Genomic DNA, 21,427 nt, shown 5'->3' with positions numbered 1-21,427 from the left:
GTGTAAAGCTGTATCTTCAAATGCTCTCCGGCGTCGTTTTAATGAGGGTTTTATAAACATAAATGAAAGGTTTAATACGCTGCTCAACTTATTCAAAAAGTCTGATTCTCTTTAAACTTTCCCATATTCTCATTGAGTTGTTTAGAATATTCTCATATTACCTTCAATTTGTTTAAAATATAGTCCACTAATCTCTCGATTTTAAAGAGATAAACTGTATGAGGAAAGTGTATTATTCGTGTTTTGGAAAAGTCAAACAAATTAATACGACACGCCGGACTGGAGCTAACACGTAAAAAAAAATAAAGGGGATTAATTACTACTTTTTCACCTGTAAAACTCTTTGTGAATTATGTAATAACATTATTCACTTTTGGTGGTGTTTTAATAGCCTAGTACACTAGCATGAAGAGTTGTTACAAGTAGAGCAACCAACATAAAAAAAATATGTTCAAATAACAGGAGATTTCAGATTTCACCGTGAATTTTTTTATTAACCACATTTATTTTTTCCTACGTTTCAAGTTCGACGTGTTAATTCGTTTGATTTTTTCAAAGTGCGTGCAACCAGTGGCGAATCTAGCCCGGTGTCCATGGGGGCGCCAGCCCCCACGGTGCCGGCGCTTCCGCTAGAAACATATAGACCTAAAAAGATTAGCCCCCTTAAAAAAGTTGCAGACAGCAGCAGCCATGGCTGCTGCTGTGTATTCCTTCTCGACAGAGAAGAAAACCTAATCTCCTTCTCTGTCGAGAAGGAGATGGCCTAGGTGCCCAGCCCATGGGCTGGGCACTTTTTTTTTTAAATTAGGCCCTTAACCAAAACGACGTCGTGGTAAGGGCCTAATTTAAAAAAAAAATGGTAAAATATGTTATACAGTTAAGGCGCAACTTTCCTTCTCTTCTCTTTTTCTTTTTATCACAATTACTTTTCTAATCCTTTTTTTTTATTATTTTGTTCTCCTTCCCCTTTTATTTTCTTCTTCTCACTCTCTCTTCTTATCATAAGATTTATTGTAGTTTAAATTAATTTAGAAGTTTTGTTTGATGTGTTTAAATACAGGGGATTTTAATTTAAGAGTTTTTTTGCTTGAGATTTTAATTTAGGGGTTTTAATGTACGAAATTTTGGTTTGGAGATTTAATTTAGCTAGTATTGTTTCAATATTTTAGAGTAATTGAATTGGTTTAAAATGTATATTTTAAGGCTAAAATGGTACAAAAAAAAAACAAACTTTTAAGGTACTAGGAGCTGAAAAAAATTTGCCAGCCTTTACGGGCTGGATTTACCGTCAACCATAAGCCTAAATTAGCCCCCCCAGGAACGAATTCCTGGATCCGCCACTGCGTGCAACACATCTTTTACATGCAGCTTACTTATTTAGGCTTAAAGCACTTTTTGACCCCGACCTATCCAAAATTTGTGTATTTGGCCCCTGATGTATTATTTGGTCACATTTGACCCCTGACCTATCACATTAGATAAAATTCAACCCATATTGAATGGAAAATTAACTTTGTTAGAAAATTAACAGCAGTCACCAATACAAAAACGACACATGACACATAAATAAAATTAATTTTCAACTAGAGATGTCAATAGCAACTATTTTACACACTAAAAAACAATCCTAAAAACTTTTCTAGTGTTCCGATAGAGTGAAAATTAATTTTATTTATGTGTCATGTGTCATTTTTGTACTGGTTACTGCCGTTAATTTTCCAACACAGTTAATTTTTTATTCAATATGGGTTATATTTTATCTAATTTGATAGGTTAGGGGCCAAATATGACCAAATAATAGGTCAGGGGCCAAATGCAGAAATTTTGGATAGGTCAGGAGCCAAAAAGTGCTTTAAGCCACTTATTTACAATCGAGGGATTAATTCACCATACTGGAAGCAAGTTGAGGGGACTATCATGACATTTTAAGTAAGTTGAGGAGTTATCAAACATTTTAAAAGTCAATTTTTTTTAGACAAATTGAAAGAGTATAATGTATTTAAACCTAAATAAAAACTAGAAATACCTCCAAATGTGTCAATAAAGGTTCGCTTTAAAGGTTCACTCTAGGAATGGAAACCAATAGTGTCGGGTAATACTAAGCCAATCTTTATTTGTTTAATTTTTAATTAGTTGGATCCGTCTTATTATTTTAACGAGTATATTTCTTAAAACTTAGATTTGTTCCTTTTACCCTTACCTTTTAACAATCAACGCATAGAGTAAATAAATTACAAATCTAATAAAATTTAAATTTGATAAAACATCCATAAATTTAATATACACTCTAAATCACTCAAATGATCAATAGATTAAAACATACAAAATAAAAATAAAAACTTCATTTTAATAAATCTTTATTTTTTCCTCTATTTAGTATCCACATTCATCAACTTTCAAAAGAATTAAATTTATGTGTCCAAATACATGTAAGTATTGGGTACCGCGTATCTTGGAGGGTAATTTTATACTCGACACATACCTGCCATATGTAATTTTTTTTTGTATCGCATACCTTTTTACACAGGGTTCATGTAATCTCATTGAGATCGGATAGTAAATGAGTATCCACAAACCTCGTACCCATATCGACCCTGATTGGTCCAAGTGGACATTCATAGTTTTGCTCGACAATTTGAGATTCAAGTTCCATTTCGTCAAAATTTAACCCTTATTAGTATGCAATGGAGATATTTTGAATTATTGTATTTATATTATTTATATATTTGATATGAGTATATATATATATATTATCTTATTTCATATAAAATTATTGATCCGATTTATGGATGATGTGATACATTGAAGAGAAAAACAAAGTCGATTTATCAGAATTTGATTGAATTATTTCTATTTAGTAGTCATTAAATTATATATACAAACTTATCCTAAAACTTCTTTAACATTAATGAGCTATTTTACGAAATAGGCAAGTTTATATTCATCTCTATCCATAATCAATCAGATGTCCTGCCTCATATATACAAATTATACATTCATCTATCACTGCAAACTTACTTCAACTTGTTGTTAGTTTTAAGAAGTTCGGATTCGGAATTTGATATAATTCTTTCCTTTCAACCATGTGCAGCAAAAAGATTGACGAGAACATATCCTCCAAAACTTACAACACTGAATCTAAACGATGAGAAATAAAGTAGAACAAGAAAAATTCTCTGTTGTTCTGGGTACATTGCACAAACACAAGCATCCTTTTTTCCCCATGGAGCTCGCCTCTTATATTAGAAGATCCATCACATCCTTGAAATATAAGTCTACAAAGAGATAATTGATGCATTGCAAAGAAATCATCAATATGCCTCTTCAAAGATCGCGTGGAAGTGTCACTAACATGTACTACCCCAAGAAATCGTTTAAGAACTTCACCATGTTCATTCACAAATCTTACAACAACAGACATTTGCTCTTTCACATAACTATCACGAGACTCATCAATCAAAAGAGAAAACAACTTCCCATCAAGCTCATTCAGAATAACTTTTATTGTTTCTGATGCACACGCCTTAATTACATCCTTTTGAATATGATGGGAAGTCAATTGATTATTTTTGGGAGCATTTACGCTTATCACCTTATTCATTTCTTCGCATTCATTGCAATAAAAATGTGAGGAGCTCAAGAAAGTTACCTTGTTCCACTGATTCATGTGATTCATCATGTCCATGAAAAGCTAAACCTTGCTTTTAAAAGTAAACGAATCATTTTTACAAATTGCTATGACATAAGTATGATAAGTAACTTCATTCGTTTCCTTTGACTTTGTCAACATATAATCAATATTTAGCCTTTGATTTTGAAATCCAAAAACCCGCTCTGTAGCATATTTGTGTGGATTGGATATACCACTTGAATGATCCCTAAAATTTTCTAAAACTTTTTTCCAATTTTTAAAACTAATTCCTGTAAATGCTTTATCCCAAACCTATTTTCTCTACCAAACAGATAGTAATACAAACAAAAAGCAACATCTTTGGATACACTGTACTCTAACCACAAAAACATATCAAACCAATTTGTCTGAAAACTCCTTTAAACTCTAGAAAAATTAGTTCGAGAAAATATATGACATTTTGGTTGACAATAGCCTTTTAATAAGTATCGTCTCCTCAATAATCTTGAATGCTATTATCATACATAACATTTTTCTTTCTATTTCTGGGATCACAAATAATATAATCTTCTGATATTTCCATACATTGTCGCTTCTCACTATTTGATGAAGACTCAATCTTTTGACCAATGTCAATTGTTTTAAAACATTTACGCATCGTGTCCCTAAATAAAATAAAAACAAATATAACTAAATTAATAAACTAAAAGTAAATAAATAAAGTAAATCATAGTAAATAAATCTTAAATTAAAGTCAATAAATAAATAAATCAGTAAATCAAATTAAATCCTAAATTAAAACTCATAAATTAGAAATCCTAAATTAAAAATTTCTAAATTAAATCCTAAATTAGAAATCCATAAATTCTAAATCCCTAAATTAATTTCTAAATTAAACCCTAAATTAGAATTTTTAATTAACAACATATTAGTAATCCCTAAATAAAATTATAAATTATAAAGCCTTTAAAAAATTCTAAATTAGAAATCCCTAATTTAGAAATCATAAAAATAACCTAGAAATAAATAATGGAAAATAGAGAATTTACTTAAGAGTTGAGTGAGAGTAAAAAAGAAAAAGCTTGGGTGAGTGACTTTGTAAGAAGTATGGAGAATGAGTTATTTTCCTTTATTTTGTATGTTGATTTGCTTTCTCTATAGTCCTTTTTCTTTCTATGTGTCGAATGATAATGAGAAAGAAAAAGGGAGAAAAGAAGGTAAATTTTATTTGCTGTTGGTCCCTAGAGGCTGGATGAAAAGGGTATTTTTATCCTTTCCATTCTTTTTTTTTTTAACTTATCGCAGCAGTAAGTTAAAAGAAAAGGTAGAAGATGGGGTTTCTTTCTCCCCATCTTTTGCTACAATTGATCCCGCCATAACTAGAGGGGCTCCAATCAGGACGGTCCTTGGCGGAGCCAGGGAAGAAAACCCCTTCATAGGGTTTTTCAGTGGGGGTCAGAGGATCGATTGGTCCTTCCCGCCCATTGACTTTGCCACCGTAATTCATCCAAAAGACTTGTGGGTCAGTGACCCAAGGCTAGGTTAGCGATCCATGAGTCAAAATGCTCATTTTCTCCCGTTATTGTTCATTCGACATATTTCATTGCATCTTTGTAGTTTTCGACTCCTTCTAATAACTTATGTATGTCCGTTTGCACGCCATTTCATGATTAATACGCCTTGTAGTTCTTCATGTTTCTCAATTGCTACAATTTAATCCTGTTATTAACCAAATTTCTTCCAATTACCCGTTTATCAATTTTGATGAATTTAATGCATTCATCGCGCCTCTAAGAGCATCTCCAAGAGATTCATTTCTTAGTCACTCTATTACCTCTCTATTATCGAGGAGCATCTCCCCACTCACAGTCCATTCCTTATTTTATTTTTTAATAATAATTTATTATTAATGAGGTTTTCTATTCTCATTATTGATAAATATTAAAATACAATAATAATTTAATGAAAAATAAATAAATAATGAAGGAGTATGAGGAATAGTATTGGAGATGATATGTATTAATATTCTAGCGGGGCGTTTGATATTTGATCGGGATAAGAATAAGGATAAATATTGGGATGAAGATGAAGATAAAGATAAAACATTGAGATAAGATAAAAATATGATAATTGAGAATTATTATCCCATGTTTGTTTTGTGAGATAAAGATATAGATAAAATATTATATTTTACTATATTAACCCTATTTAAGTTACATAATATTGACTTGAGGGATAAAACAGATTTTTTCATCTCATTAAAACTATAAGAGCTTATCACACATCCTTATACCATCATCTCTTATGTATAAGATTTGAGAGATAAAGACTCTTATCCTTCTCTTATCTCAACATCCTATCTCTAAAACAAACGTTACATAAATGAATTTTGGATTTTTTATCCTTATCCCACCCCTTTTATCCCTCGTAATAAATATACCGTACAGAAAGGCTAATTGTTTATATCTATACTATATATAATTACGGAAGCAGAGAGAAATGAGAAGAAGTGTTTTAGATGTCTTTTTGATGAGTTGTCAACGTAGTAAAAAATCAGATTAAAAATATTTAATTAATTAAATATAAATATTTAATTAATTAAAAATAACAAATTTATATTTATAATATATTAAATAATTACTAGCCTATTAATTAAAATAATAAAAGAAAGCAAGAGTTACGGGAAGATGAAAAAACACAAAGTAAAGGAAATCCAAAAGTCACAAATAAACTTCTATATAAAACATGATAGATAGTATTCCACCATTATATTCATTGGTCACGATAGATAGTATTATATTTCCGAAGGTAAATATTCGATTTTTTTTTCATATGTTGTAGTTATTTTGTTCTCAATTATGTTGTTGTTTTATTTTTATTAAACAATAGTTGTTATAGTTTCATCTTTCAGATTCATTTCTGTTGTTACCCAGGTTCTATACCTCTCGCTATCTTATCCATGTTTTCTTTTTTATTTGTCTTTTCTTTTTCCAAACTGATAGCTTCAATTGAAGAAATCCGACAGAAATAGAAGATGCATGAACAACTAAAACCGGAAAACACAAAAGTGTAAAAAATTACAAGAAATTCTTATGTTTCTCAAGGTAATTATTTGATTTTTTTTTCATATGTTGTAATTATTTTTGTTCTCAATTGTGTTGTTGTTTTCTTTTTATTAAACAATAGTTGTTATAGTTTCATTTTTCAGACATGAAATTCCATTTCTGTCGTTACCCAGGTTCCATACCTCTCGCTACCTTATCCATGTTTTCTTTTTTATTTGTCTTTTTTTTTCAAAATGACTAAAATAAAGATTTTGTAAATTTACGGAAGCAGAGAGAAATGAGAAGAAGTGTTTTAGAGGTCTTTTTGATGAGTTGTCAACGTAGTAAAAAATCAGATTAAAAATATTTAATTAATTAAAAATAAATATTTAATTAATTAAAAATAACAAATTTATATTTATAATATATTACATAATTACTAGCCTATTAATTAAAATAATAAAAGAAAGCAAGTGTTACGGGAAGATGAAAAAACACAAAGCAAAGGAAATCCAAAAGTCACAAATAAACTTCTATATAAAGCATAATAGATAGTATTCCACCATTATATTCATTGGTCACGATAGATAGTATTATATTTCTGAAGGTAAATATTCAATTTTTTTCATATGCTGTAGTTATTTTGTTCTCAATTATGTTGTTGTTTTATTTTTATTAAACAATAGTTGTCATAGTTTCATCTTTCAGATTCATTTCTGTTGTTACCAGGTTCTATACCTCTCGCTATCTTATCCATGTTTTCTTTTTTATTTGTCTTTTTTTTTCAAACTGATAGCTTCAATTGAAGAAATCCGACAGAAATAGAAGATCCATGAACAACTAAAACCGGAAAACACAAAAGTGTAAAAAATTACAAGAAATTCTTATGTTTCTCAATGTAATTATTCGATTTTTTTTCATATGTTGTAGTTATTTTTGTTCTCAATTGTGTTGTTGTTTTCTTTTTATTAAACAATAGTTGTTATAGTTTCATTTTTCAGAGATGAAATTCCATTTCTGTCGTTACCCAGGTTCCATACCTCTCGCTACCTTATCCATGTTTTCTTTTTTATTTGTCTTTTTTTTTCAAAATGACTAAAATAAAGATTTTGTAAATTTACGGAAGCAGAGAGAAATGAGAAGAAGTGTTTTAGAGGTCTTTTTGATGAGTTGTCAACGTAGTAAAAAATCAGATTAAAAATATTTAATTAATTAAAAATAAATATTTAATTAATTAAAAATAACAAATTTATATTTATAATATATTAAATAATTACTAGCCTTTTAATTAAAATAATAAAAGAAAGCAAGAGTTACGGGAAGATGAAAAAACACAAAGCAAAGGAAATCCAAAAGTTACAAATAAACTTCTATATAAAGCATAATAGATAGTATTCCACCATTATATTCATTGGTCACGATAGATAGTATTATATTTCTGAAGGTAAATATTCGATTTTTTTCATATGCTGTAGTTATTTTGTTCTCAATTATGTTGTTGTTTTATTTTTATTAAACAATAGTTGTTATAGTTTCATCTTTCAGATTCATTTATGTTGTTACCCAGGTTCTATACCTCTCGCTATCTTATCCATGTTTTCTTTTTTATTTGTCTTTTTTTTTTCAAACTGATAGCTTCAATTGAAGAAATCCGACAGAAATAGAAGATGCATGAACAACTAAAACCGGAAAACACAAAAGTGTAAAAAATTACAAGAAATTCTTATGTTTCTCAATGTAATTATTCGATTTTTTTTTTCATATGTTGTAGTTATTTTTGTTCTCAATTGTGTTGTTGTTTTCTTTTTATTAAGCAATAGTTGTTATAGTTTCATTTTTCAGAGATGAAATTCCATTTCTGTCGTTACCCAGGTTCCATACCTCTCGCTACCTTATCCATGTTTTCTTTTTTATTTGTCTTTTTTTTTCAAAATGACTAAAATAAAGATTTTATAAATTTGTATTTTTTTAGCATATGTTGCTAGGTGTTATCGTTTCGATTGCTAACTCTTAACTAAAATTTAGATTTTCGGCTTTATATGAACTCAATTTTTGGCTTTCTCAATTGTGCTGTTGTTTTATTTTTATTAAACAATTGTTGTTATAGTTTCATCTTTCAAAGATGAAATTCCATTTCTGTCGTTATCCAGATTCCATACCTCTCGCAACCTTATCCATGTTTTCTTTTTTATTTATTTATTTTTCAAAATGACTAAAATAAAGATTTTGTATATTTGCATTCTTTTTTAGTATATGTTCCTAGGTGTTATCGTTTTGATTGTTAACTCTAACTAAAATTTAGATTTTCGGCTTTTTATGAACTCAATTTTTAGTTTTAATTGAAGTTAGATTAATTTTTCTAATTCCGAACATGTTGAAATCCACTCATTTTTTTAGTTTGAGTTTGGCTAATTGATATGGATTGTATTTTTTATTTTTATGCATTTTGGTACAAATAGATATAAAGTTTCACACGATAGTTGTTCATTGAAGTTTGAGACATATTAAATAAAATATTAAAGAGATATTGGAATATTATACTTACAATGAAATTTATTTCAATATAAATTATGTTATATTATTATTATTATTATTATTATCGAGAAGTTATTTTTTCCCAATTTTCTAGACAAGGAGATTGTAAGCGTCTAATACGCTTGATAAGATGTTTATTCTTGAAGAATGTGGATTATGCTAGATACGAATTCAAAATCAAGGTAAATAAAAATAAAAGTTTCATACCCCGTGCGATCCACGGGTTATTTTTAAAATTAATTTAATTTGAATTATCATTAAAAAATATATATTAATTTCAAATATACATAATATAAATTTTTTTCATAGCATGATATAAAATTATTTAAAAGTAAATATGTCAATTTATTTATTTATTTAAATTATATAAAAGTTTCATACCCCGTGCATCGCACGGGTTTTCGACGAGTTATTTGTAGGGTGTGATAAAAGTCTTTTTTTTTTTTTGGAAATTAAAATAAGAATTTATAATTATTGTTCAAAATAAATAGATCGGTAGGATGTATAAATAGCTCCAAGTTTTTTTTTTGTTCCTTTTTTCTACTTTGAAATAAAAATCAGAATATCGAGTTGTCTGGTTGCCCACTCATCTCGCTGAGATTGCTGAACGTATCTCAATCTTTTTCAGGTAAGCATTTTCTCTACTCTATCTCCCGATTTACCATGCGCTTTTGTTCACTGATGATAATCTCACTTCTATTGTATTATCTGCTTATTTCTGAACATCTTCTATTTAAGTACTTTGTCTGCTACCAAAACGTGCTACTATGCGTGTTGAATTCTAATTCTATAAGTTCTCGCAGTTAAGCGGCAAATGATATAGTCATATACATATAAATCATTCGATTGATAAGTAAATTTCCTTCATTTTGATTGTCTTGTAGTTTATTTCAAGATATAAGTAATTGGATTTCGGAGTAGAATGGGAAGTGTCAATGAAGAGAAGTTCAGATTTTGCATCGATAGAGGAGGCACATTTACTGATGTCTATGCTGAAATTCCCGGACAGCCTGATGGTCGAGTTTTGAAACTTTTGTCTGTTGATCCATCAAATTACGATGATGCTCCAGTGGAAGGGATTCGAAGGATTCTTGAAGAATATACTGGGGAGAAGATTCCACGAACTTCAAAGATTCCTACTGATAAGATTGAATGGATAAGGATGGGTACTACTGTGGCAACAAATGCACTCTTGGAACGTAAAGGTGAAAGGATTGCGCTTTGTGTGACTCGGGGCTTTAAGGATCTCCTCCAAATCGGTAACCAGGCCCGCCCCAATATCTTTGACCTCACTGTATCCAAGCCCTCCAACCTTTATGAGGAGGTTATTGAGGTGGATGAGAGAGTTCAGCTCCTTCTTGATCAGGATCAGGAGGAAGCTGAGCAAGATTCTTCCTCTTTAGTAGTTAAAGGGATCTCTGGTGAACTTGTTAGGGTTGTGAAGCCACTTGATGAAGAAGCTTTGAAGCCGCTACTGAAAGGTCTATTGGAGAGAGGGATTAGGTGTTTGGCTGTTGTATTGTTGCATTCTTATACTTTTCCACAGCATGAAATAGCTGTGCAAAAGTTAGCTGTAAGTTTGGGTTTTAGACATGTTTCCTTATCTTCAGCTTTGAGCCCCATGGTTCGGGCTGTTCCCAGGGGTCTAACAGCTAGTGTTGATGCTTACTTAACTCCTGTCATCAAAGAGTACTTATCGGGGTTCATTTCTAGATTTGATGAAGGCCTGGGAAAGGTGAATGTTCTATTTATGCAATCAGATGGAGGACTTGCACCTGAGAGTAGATTTTCAGGGCATAAAGCTGTTTTATCAGGTCCTGCTGGTGGAGTTGTTGGTTACTCGCAAACACTTTTTGGGCTTGAAACAGAGAAACCCCTTATTGGCTTTGATATGGGTGGTACTTCTACGGATGTAAGCCGATATGCTGGGAGTTATGAACAAGTTCTGGAAACCCAGATTGCTGGTGCCATAATACAAGCACCTCAGCTTGATGTAAATACTGTTGCTGCTGGTGGTGGTTCGAAGTTGAAGTTCCAATTTGGTGCATTCCGTGTAGGACCAGAATCAGTGGGAGCCCACCCAGGTCCTGTTTGTTACCGGAAAGGAGGGCAGCTGGCAGTTACTGATGCTAACCTAATTCTAGGGGTTGTTATTCCTGATTATTTCCCTTCAATTTTCGGCCCCAATGAGGATCAGCCTTTAGATATTGAGTCAACTAGAGAAGAATTTAAGAAGCTTGCTAAGCAAATAAACTCATACAGAAAGAGTCAGGATGCATTTGCAAAGGACATGTCGGTTGAAGAGATTGCACTGGGATTTATTAACGTTGCAAATGAAACAATGTGTCGTCCAATTAGACAGTTAACGGAGATGAAAGGCCATGAAACGAGGAACCATGTTCTTGCTTGCTTTGGGGGTGCTGGGCCACAACATGCTTGTGCAATTGCGAGGTCACTGGGTATGAAGGAAGTACTTATTCACAAGTATTGTGGGATCTTAAGTGCTTATGGCATGGGATTGGCAGATGTTGTTGAAGAGGCACAAGAGCCATATTCTGCTGTATATGGTCCTGAATCTGTCTTGGAGGCTTCTCGGAGGGAAGATACACTAGTAAAGCAGGTAAAAGGCAAGCTACAAGTGCAAGGATTCAGAGAGGAAAGCATCACAACAGAGACATACCTAAATCTGAGGTATGAGGGTACAGATACGTCCATCATGGTAAGGAGACAGGTAAATGAAAGCCAATCTGGATTTGACTTTGCTGTTGAGTTTGTAAAGCTATTCCAGGAGGAGTACGGATTCAAACTGCAAAATAGGAATATTCTTGTATGTGATGTAAGAGTTCGTGGTATTGGAGTCACTAATATTTTGAAGCCACAAGTGCTGGGACAGAATCCTGGTTCCCCAAAAGTGGAAGGCCGCTACAAGGTTTACTTTGGGAATGGATGGCATGATGCACCTCTATTCAAGCTTGAAATTCTGGGTCCTGGGACCATTATGCCTGGCCCTGCAATTATCATGAATGGGAATAGTACTGTGGTAGTAGAACCTAACTGTAAAGCTATTATCACTAAATATGGAAACATTAGACTTGAAATTGATTCTAATATAACCACTGTCAAAGTAGCAGAAAAAGTTGCAGATGTTGTGCAGCTTTCCATTTTCAATCACAGGTTTATGGGGATAGCTGAACAAATGGGACGAACTCTGCAGAGAACTTCTATTTCAACAAATATCAAGGAAAGGCTAGATTTTTCTTGTGCTCTTTTTGGTCCTGATGGAGGACTGGTTGCTAATGCTCCCCATGTACCTGTACACCTTGGAGCTATGTCCAGTACAGTTTGCTGGCAGCTGAATTACTGGGGTGATGATTTACATGAAGGTGATGTACTGGTTACAAATCATCCTTGTGCTGGTGGGAGCCATCTTCCAGATATAACGGTCATTACACCAGTTTTTGATAAAGGGAAGCTAGTGTTTTTCGTAGCAAGTAGAGGGCATCATGCAGAGATTGGAGGCATCACTCCCGGAAGTATGCCTCCATTCTCGAAGTCTATATGGGAAGAAGGAGCTGCAATTAAAGCATTTAAGCTTGTGGAAAGGGGAATTTTTCAAGAAGAAGGGATCATCAAGCTTCTCAAGTTTCCTTCTTCTGATGTATCAGCTCATAAAATTCCAGGCACCCGCCGACTTCAAGATAATTTATCAGATCTACATGCTCAAGTAGCATCAAACCAGAGGGGAATTTCGCTGATCAAAGAGCTGATTGAGCAATATGGTTTGGACACTGTTCAGGCATACATGACCTACGTGCAGCTTAATGCAGAAGAAGCAGTGAGAGAAATGCTCAAGTCAGTTGCTACTAGAGTGTTATCTCAGTCAGCAAAAGTTGGAGAGAATGGTTCTGTAACCATTGAGGAGGAAGATTACATGGATGATGGATCTGTGATTCATCTAAAGCTTACGATTGATTCGACTAAAGGGGAAGCCTCTTTTAATTTTAGTGGGACTAGCTCTGAAGTGTATGGAAATTGGAATGCACCAGAAGCAGTAGCAGCTGCAGCAGTCATATACTGCCTTCGCTGTTTGGTGGATGTTGATATTCCTCTTAATCAAGGCTGCTTAGCTCCTGTTAAGATCCATATTCCTGCAGGCTCGTTCCTGTCTCCAAGCGACAAGGCTGCTGTAGTTGGAGGTAACGTTCTAACATCTCAAAGGATAACGGACGTTGTGCTCACTGCATTTCAGGCTTGTGCCTGTTCTCAGGGTTGTATGAACAATCTCACTTTTGGGGATAACAATTTTGGTTACTATGAAACAATCGGGGGTGGAAGTGGAGCTGGTCCAACCTGGGATGGAACAAGTGGAGTCCAGTGCCATATGACTAATACTCGGATGACCGATCCAGAAATTTTTGAACAGAGGTATCCTGTTCTTTTGCATAAATTTGGAATACGAGAGAAGAGTGGAGGTGACGGGATTCATAAAGGGGGTGATGGGCTCATTAGGGAAATAGAATTCAGGAGGCCAGTCACAGCAAGCATTCTCTCGGAGAGGCGAGTTCATTCACCAAGAGGTTTAAAAGGAGGAAGTGATGGGGCTCGGGGGGCTAATTACCTGATTACAAAAGATAAACGAAGAATCTATCTGGGAGGTAAAAACACAGTTGAGATGCAGGCAGGGGAAATTCTTCAGATTTTAACACCAGGTGGAGGAGGATGGGGCTCTTGTTTATGAAGGGCCAGGTCAAAACTGAACTATGAGCTCTATTTTCTTGTTGAATTTCCGGTTAGATGACTAAAATGTTACAACTCTTTCTTGTACCATACATAAAATTTCAAGAAAACAAATAAAGGATTAAAAATATTCGTTTCTTGCAACAATGGCCAGCGCATCTAATCTTAGATTTCATTTTTCTTCCTTGGTTGCCAATAGTTTGTGCTTTCTTCACAGTTAGTTAAACATGGCATTTGCCAGTGGTGCTTTTCTTTTTCCCGTATTATAAACTAGGCGCTGTTTTGGCCTTCTACTCATTCTGCCAAGTTGAAATGATTGATTTTCTCATGTTTCATTTTAGGCATTTCCTTTTCATTCTATTTAATGGTCAATATGATAGCTTTTGCAATCTTGAGTCGTGAACATACAAGGAATGCTGTGTCAACTGTTTTAATTTTGTTTAGTTCACGCTCAATTTAGTTAGTAGCGACTTGGTGTTATGCTATAGACTGTCATAGGCCTGAACTTTGGTGGGATTAACTGAAAAGCAAACAGAGAGGATTTCATAAACGATTTTATATAAAGTTGAGCAGACATTTAGTTCTATATCCATGGATGATCTTCTTGCATTTATGGATGAACATCAGGTGGACTGGAAGTCCCGAATAATTATTTTGTATGTGTTATATAGTGTTGTCATTCACAACATTGATGGGCCTGTGCTAAGAGACACTAAGAGCCATCAGTATGTTGCTGCACGTTTTTTCTTGTCAGCGGATATCTTCAGTCCGTTATGTTGGTCCTGTCCGAAACACTGCTTTTTGGTCTGCAGGTATACCTCGATCTAATGCTTATTGTCTTCTATTTTCTGTATGCAGCTTTATACACCAAGAATTTTGTCGTACCACTGATATACACAGGAGACCACTTCTGTTTCTTAAGGTGGATATTTTACTGGATATATCTTTTGACTAAAGTCTAAATTATTTTATATATATATTATTCATCATTAAAACCTGCATCTACTTTTGAACAAAGGGACATCTACTTGATCCACTCCATCTCGTTCTTCAGTATGTCTCCTTTTCCAATATATATATATATATATATATATATATATTATATAGTGACATTATTTGCTAACGTGCCTTTGCTAATTTTATCTCATTTCATTTTCTTTGATTCTTTTTTCTGTTATTTTAAAGTTTTGCTTGGTTTTATTTTGTCTATTGAAACAATAATGCTAGTTCCTTTTTATTTTATTTGAAACGAATCGTGTTCATATTTCGTGGATCAAGTAATAAAGGGCATTTGTGGTTTTGACTTCTGTTGAGTGAATGATATATATTGGATTAAGATCTGTTGTTGTTGGATCGTTTGAGTTTTCAACTGAACTGCAATTGGGTAATAGAGCCAGACTCTTTCAACAGCTGATCAATTTGTCAATTATGATGCTACTACTTTTAATTTGTGTGCCAGTGGAGCAATTTCTGCTTACAATCTGAGTATTGGGGTTTTTTTCTTGCTTATTTCCTTCTTTTGGATTATGTGTCAATGGTTGAGGTAGCTGCTAATGAAGCACCAAAATTGGAGGCATCTTCAATGCGGCAGTGACCGAGGCAGCTAGCATTCGAGTTGGATACGACCAGGGAGTGAAGCTGCCAGCAAGATAGAAGCTTTGCGTGTTGCGCAAAAAATTATCAGTTATTGTATGTGTTTCTCTTTACCATTTGCCTTTACAAGTCTTCTCATTTTAAGTGTTTGTTGCGCGAAAAATTTAGTCATTGTATGTGTTTCTGTTTACCATTTGCTTTTATAAGTCTTCTTATTTTAAGTGTTTGTTGTGATTTTATTGCTTTTTTGGGTTTGAATTTGCAAAAGGTTTATGGCATTAATGTGAATTCAGAACATTTTGTTCGGATATTAAGGGCAAATACCATGTGAAAAAAACCCATAGTCATATGGGATATGATCCTCTGGATCTGAGCAACATCACAACCAACACAAAGATTATCTCTTATTAAGGATTCTCTGAATTTGTTCTTAAAAAAAACAGATTGTTACCTGAATTTATAAAGTGTTTTATTTGCTCATGAACTAAGTAACATAATCAATACACTTAAGTTCACATAGGAGAACAAGTGAAGATTTAGATAAGTTGAATGGTATATTACTTTAAGCAAGTTCATAGATCTATGTAAGCAAGCAAGTTCAGAGAGTCAAATAAATTCAGGTGGTTAACATGTCACTTTATGTAAATTCATATGGCTAACAAGACATTCTTTAAGTTCACGAGCTAATCAGTTTTTTTTGGACTAAGTTCACGGGTGGTTTATGTATTAAATGCATGTAATCTTACATAAATGCATGTATACCATAAACAATCTTTAGTTTTTTTTTTTTTGGTAGAAAAGGAAAAGAAAAACGAAAAACAACAAACTACCCAGGAATTAGCCTAGGGAAGCTAACCCCAATCCTATCTTCTAAGAGAAGATGAGAGATGAAACTAGGGGAAACAGGAAGGGTAGTAACGCCTAACGTCCCTTCATGGCCCGCCGCCGCCAAGCGATCAGCAACACGATTCTGCTCTCTAAAAATGTGTCTGAACTCTACGAACTCAAAGGAGGAGCAAAGCCTTATAATAGCTTTGATGAGGTTGCGACTGTTAAGACCCATAGAATGATTCTCAGAAATCATTTTGATTGCTTCCAAATTATCAGACTCCACAGAGAGCCTCTTAACACCCAGCCTTTTAGCAAGATTGATTCCAGTAAGAATAGCCCAGAGCTCCGCAGAAAAGGAAGAACCCAACCCTAAATTCTGGGAGAACCCAGAAAGCCAGACGCCCCCTACATCTCTAAGCACACCTCCAGCCGCAATCTTACCGTTACTGAGGCAGGAACCATCAGTATTCAGCTTCACAACCCCCTCTCTTGGCCTGCTCCATCCCACGAGATGGACATCACAACACTGAGAGGCTCTGGCAAGGGACTCTCCTTTGAAACTATCGATAATAGAGAAAAGTTTTTTCGAGAAGAAATCAGCTAAGTTTGTCATAAAAACAGTTTTATCTCCAAAAATCTCCTCGTTTCTCCATTTCCAAACTTGGTGACAGATAATAGCAAAGAAAATGTCACCATGCTCCATGTATGGAAGCAACTTTCCTCTAACACCATCAGAGAACCAGTCGACCTCAGAATGTGCCATGAAGGAAGAGAAAATATGGTGTGGGAGAATTTTCCTCCAAACCTCTTTACTATTAGAGCAATCTCTAAGAGCATGGCACAAAGTCTCAACATGGCCTCTGCATCTACTGCAAGCTCCAGAATCAGCCAAGTGCCTTCTGTGCCTATCCGAATTAGTAAGAAGCCTGTCCTTAACGCCCAGCCACAGGAAACTCCTAATACGGAAAGGAACTTTAAGGGTCCAAATCGACTTCCACACATCCGAGGGAGGATCAGATCTAAAGAGAGAGAAAGCTTCAAAGGCCGATTTGCAAGAATAAACTCCATTGTTAGTCAGCGCCCAACAGTGCCTATCCAAGTCTTCCTCTTGATTACTCACCTTCACTCCCCGCATTCTAAGGAGAGTCTCAAGGCTAAAGAAAGTATCAAACTTTGACCAGATCCAGTCCCCTTCCGAGTCAACCATATCGGCAATCCTCCAGTTGCGTATATCACTAGGCAGGGGGGAAGAACACACCTCAATTAACGGTTTATCCCCAATCCAGTTATCAAACCAGAAACTAATGGACTTACCATTCCCCACCTCCAGGCCAACTCCCAAGCAGAACTCATCAAACACAGCACTAAGTCCTTTCCAGAGGAAGGAACAATTAGCAACTCTCTCTTTCGGGCCCCCGAAGATTTTGTCTTTCCGATACTTACCACAAAGGAGGCGAACCCAAAGAGAGGAGGGGTTTTGCCACATACGCCAAAGGAGTTTCATTAATAAAACTTTATTATTGTCCTTTGCTTTCCTAATACCCAGACCCCCAGAATCTTTAGGCTGGCAAACCTCACTCCAAGGCACAAGATGGATCTTCCTGCCCTCCGCAGCTTCCCCCCACAGGAACCTACGGTTAATCTTGTCAAGATCATTAAGCACAGGATCCGGAAGCTTACAAGCCTGCATGATGTGATTGGGAGCAGCACAATTAACAGATTGAATTAACGTGAGGCGGCCAGCGAGAGACAGAGTCTTGGCTTTCCAAGTGGCACACTTCGAATTAGCTTTATCCAAAGTCTCTTTGAAGGAGCCTTTAGACACACGCTCACTATGGAGGGGAACGCCCAGATACTTCCCAAGAGAATCAGTAAGAGGAATACCTGAGAGATCACTTAATCTCTTACAGACTCTCTGATTCATATTCTTAGAGCACATCATCCTAGATTTCTGGATATTAAGCTTCTGCCCAGAGGCCGAACAAAAACAATCCAGAATATCCATAATGACTCTCAACTGCTCCTCATTACCCTCAAGAAAGATAAGGACATCATCTGCAAAGAATAAGTGAGTCACCTGGGGACAGAAGCTGTTGATCGCCACAGGGTGGAAACTCCCATTATCAATCGCATCCTGAATCAGGTGAGAGAGCCTCTCCATAGCAATAACAAAAAGGAAAGGGCTCATAGGATCCCCCTGACGGATTCCTCTGCCCGGGGAAAATTCCTCCGACATATCCCCATTGACCATAACTTGAAACATAGGAGAAGAAATACATACCTTAATTAAACTTCTCCAGCTGTCCGGGATTCTAGCTCTCTCAAGGCTCTCCATCAAGAAATCCCAATTAATTCGATCATAGGCCTTCTCTAAATCCAGCTTCAGAGCCACAATGCCTTTCCTCCCCTTCCTAATCTTCATCGTGTGGACCATCTCTTGGGCGATCACCACATTATCCATCATTTGTCTACCAGGCACAAAGCTACCCTGATTCTGACAAATGATCGCAGGAAGAATGCCACGGATTCTATTAGCCACAATCTTTGTAACAGTTTTGTAAAGAACATTACAAAGACTGATAGGTCTCATATGCAAAAAGGAAGAAGGCTTATCAATCTTAGGAATCAGAACCAGGAGGGTTCTATTAACCAGCTCAATATCCTTCGAACCACTGAACACCCCCAAGACAAAATTATAGATGCCTTCCTTCACTACATCCCAATGCTTATGGTAAAAGCCCGCCGGAAGACCATCAATCCCAGGAGCTTTAGAAGCCCCAATGCTGAAGATAGCTTGGTCAATCTCTTTTCGGGAAATAGGTTGAAAGGCCTCCTGACTACAATCCTCACTGATTAAAGGAAATGTAGCAATAGAGTGAGCCCTCTCCAAAAGAACAGGTTCCTCTTTGAACAGCTCTCTGTAGAAATCCAGGGCTAAGTTCCGAATAACCTCATCTTCATAAACCCAATCACCATTAGAATCCTTAATGGCCTCAATTCTATTTCTCTGCCTTCTGATCAGGGTAGAGAGATGGAAGTATTTGGTATTACGATCCCCATCTCTAATCCAGGACTTCCGAGACTTCTGGAACCAAAGGAACTCCTCCTGCCTAAGCACAGCCTCCAGCTCCTTCTGAAGGGTTCTGAGGAGGCCCTCAAGGCTATGATCAAAACTCCCCTCCAACCTGCGTTGAATTCCCTCCATCCTCTTTAATAACTTGTTCTTCCTTCTGATAATATGCCCAAACACATTCCTATTCCACCCCTGCACCTTATTCCTGAACCCTTCAGCAGCTTGCAGTACATACGAATGAGGTCTCCAACTCTCATGAACGAACTCTTTAAACTTAGGATGGGACTCCCAAGCCAACTGATACCGGAACGGTCTCTTACCCCTAGGATGCTTACCTCTCAAAAGTCTAAACAAAATAGGACAATGATCCGAATGACGGAACGGGAGGTTCAACACAGAGCACTCGGGGAAGGAAGTTAGAGCTAAAACATTAGCGTAGACTTTGTCCAATCGAACAAAAGTATTATTACGCTTCCAAGTGAATTTATGACCAGAAGCCCCCAGATCGGAAAGCCCACATAAATCCATACTATTCTTGTGATGCAGACAGCGATTAACATAATGATTGGATCCCCCTCTCTGATCACTCATAAAGGCGATATCATTGAAGTCACCCGCCACAAACCAGGGCTCCGAAATGCTGACACTCATAGAATAGAGAACCTCCCAGAGCCGTTTTCGATTAGACAAGATAGGGTCAGCATACACAAGGGTAATAAAAAAGGAAGTATTGCCGGAAATACTCACTTTACAATGAATGAACTGCTTATTATTTATAATTTATAATTTAGTATTATTTATATATAATTCATCATTATTTATTATAATTATAACTACTTATATATAATTTATTATAATTTATAATTTAATATTATTTATATTTATTATTATTTGTTATAATTATAAGTATTTATATATAATTTAATATAATTTAGTATTATTTATATATAGTTGATCATTATTTATAAATAATGTATTATTATTTATTATAATTGATATATAATTTATAATTCAATATAATTTATATATAATTCATCAATATTTATTATAATTATAATTATTTATATATAATGTATAATTATTTATTATAATTATTATATAATTCATCATTATTTATTATAATTATAATTACTTATATATAATTTATAATTTATAATTTATAATTTTTTTTATAATGTTTTATATATAATTTATCATTATTTATTGTAATTATAATTATTTGATGCAGTTAAGTTAAGTTAAGTTAAGTTAAGTTCAATTCAGTTCAGTTCAATTCAGTAGCATTCAGTCTAGTTCAGTTCAGTTCAGTTAATTTAATTTCAGTTAAGTTAATTTAGTAAAAAAGAACAGGGCCTAAATATCGTTGAAGACAAACATTTGAGCTTTTTTCATAAATTCAAATTGGGGAAAGTGGCCTAGCCCAAAATGACTAAAATAAAGATTTTGTATATTTGCATTCTTTTTAGTATAGATTGCTAGATATAATTGTTTCGATTGTTAACTCTAACTAAAATTTGAATTTTCGGATTTATATAAACTCAATTGTTAGGGTTAATTGGAGTTTTAGATTAATTTTCCATATTTATAACCCAGTGAAATCCATTGATTTTTTAAAATTTGGGTTTATCTAACTCATATGAAATGATTTTTTTTATGTATTTTGGTACGAATAGATATAAAGTTTCACATAATAGTTGTTCATTGAATTCAAGTTCAATACATATTGAAGAAAAAAAAGTAAAGATGTCTTAAAACATTATACTTACAATGAAGCTAATTTCAATTATAAATCATGTTTTGTCATCATTACCATTCTAAATTCATTTCTCATTTTTCAGTCATTAATTCTATATTATTATTATTATTATTATCAAGAAGTTAAGTTTTTTTTGTCCAATTCTTTAGTATAGAGATTGCAAGCATCCAATATACTTGATAAGATATTTATTCTTGAAGCAATTTGGATTATAGTAGATATGAACT

The 21,427-nt window shown here is 34.3% G+C and overlaps 1 protein-coding gene across 3 annotated transcripts; it reads left to right on the top strand.

The window, feature by feature from the left end:
• Nucleotides 1–9,751: 9,751 nt before the first annotated feature.
• On the top strand, nt 9,752–15,755 carry LOC136205499 (5-oxoprolinase 1). Of its 3 annotated transcripts, none has more exons than XR_010675978.1 (4): nt 9,752–9,838; nt 10,095–13,956; nt 14,806–14,869; nt 15,495–15,755. XR_010675978.1 is itself a non-coding variant. In XM_065996111.1 (2 exons), exon 2 carries the CDS (start codon nt 10,133–10,135, stop codon nt 13,946–13,948), a length of 3,816 nt encoding a protein of 1,271 aa, XP_065852183.1. In that variant the 5' UTR covers nt 9,752–9,838; nt 10,095–10,132; the 3' UTR covers nt 13,949–14,077. The 3 variants fall into 3 exon arrangements, 1 of the variants encoding a protein (XP_065852183.1); XR_010675979.1 differs by having other exon boundaries at nt 15,491–15,755; XM_065996111.1 differs by lacking the exons at nt 14,806–14,869; nt 15,495–15,755 and having other exon boundaries at nt 10,095–14,077.
• Nucleotides 15,756–21,427: the final 5,672 nt, after the last annotated feature.

The sequence above is a fragment of the Euphorbia lathyris genome, chromosome 9, assembly GCF_963576675.1.
Source record: "Euphorbia lathyris chromosome 9, ddEupLath1.1, whole genome shotgun sequence".
In the NCBI taxonomy this organism is placed as follows: domain Eukaryota; kingdom Viridiplantae; phylum Streptophyta; class Magnoliopsida; order Malpighiales; family Euphorbiaceae; genus Euphorbia; species Euphorbia lathyris.
The sequence above is the reverse complement of the archived record's forward strand: the minus strand, read 5'-3'. Positions and strand labels throughout refer to the sequence as shown.

Coding starts and splice junctions, on each gene's coding strand:
- LOC136205499 (XM_065996111.1), top strand. CDS start 10,133: ATGGGAAGTGTCAATGAAGAGAAGTTCAGATTTTGCATCGATAGAGGA.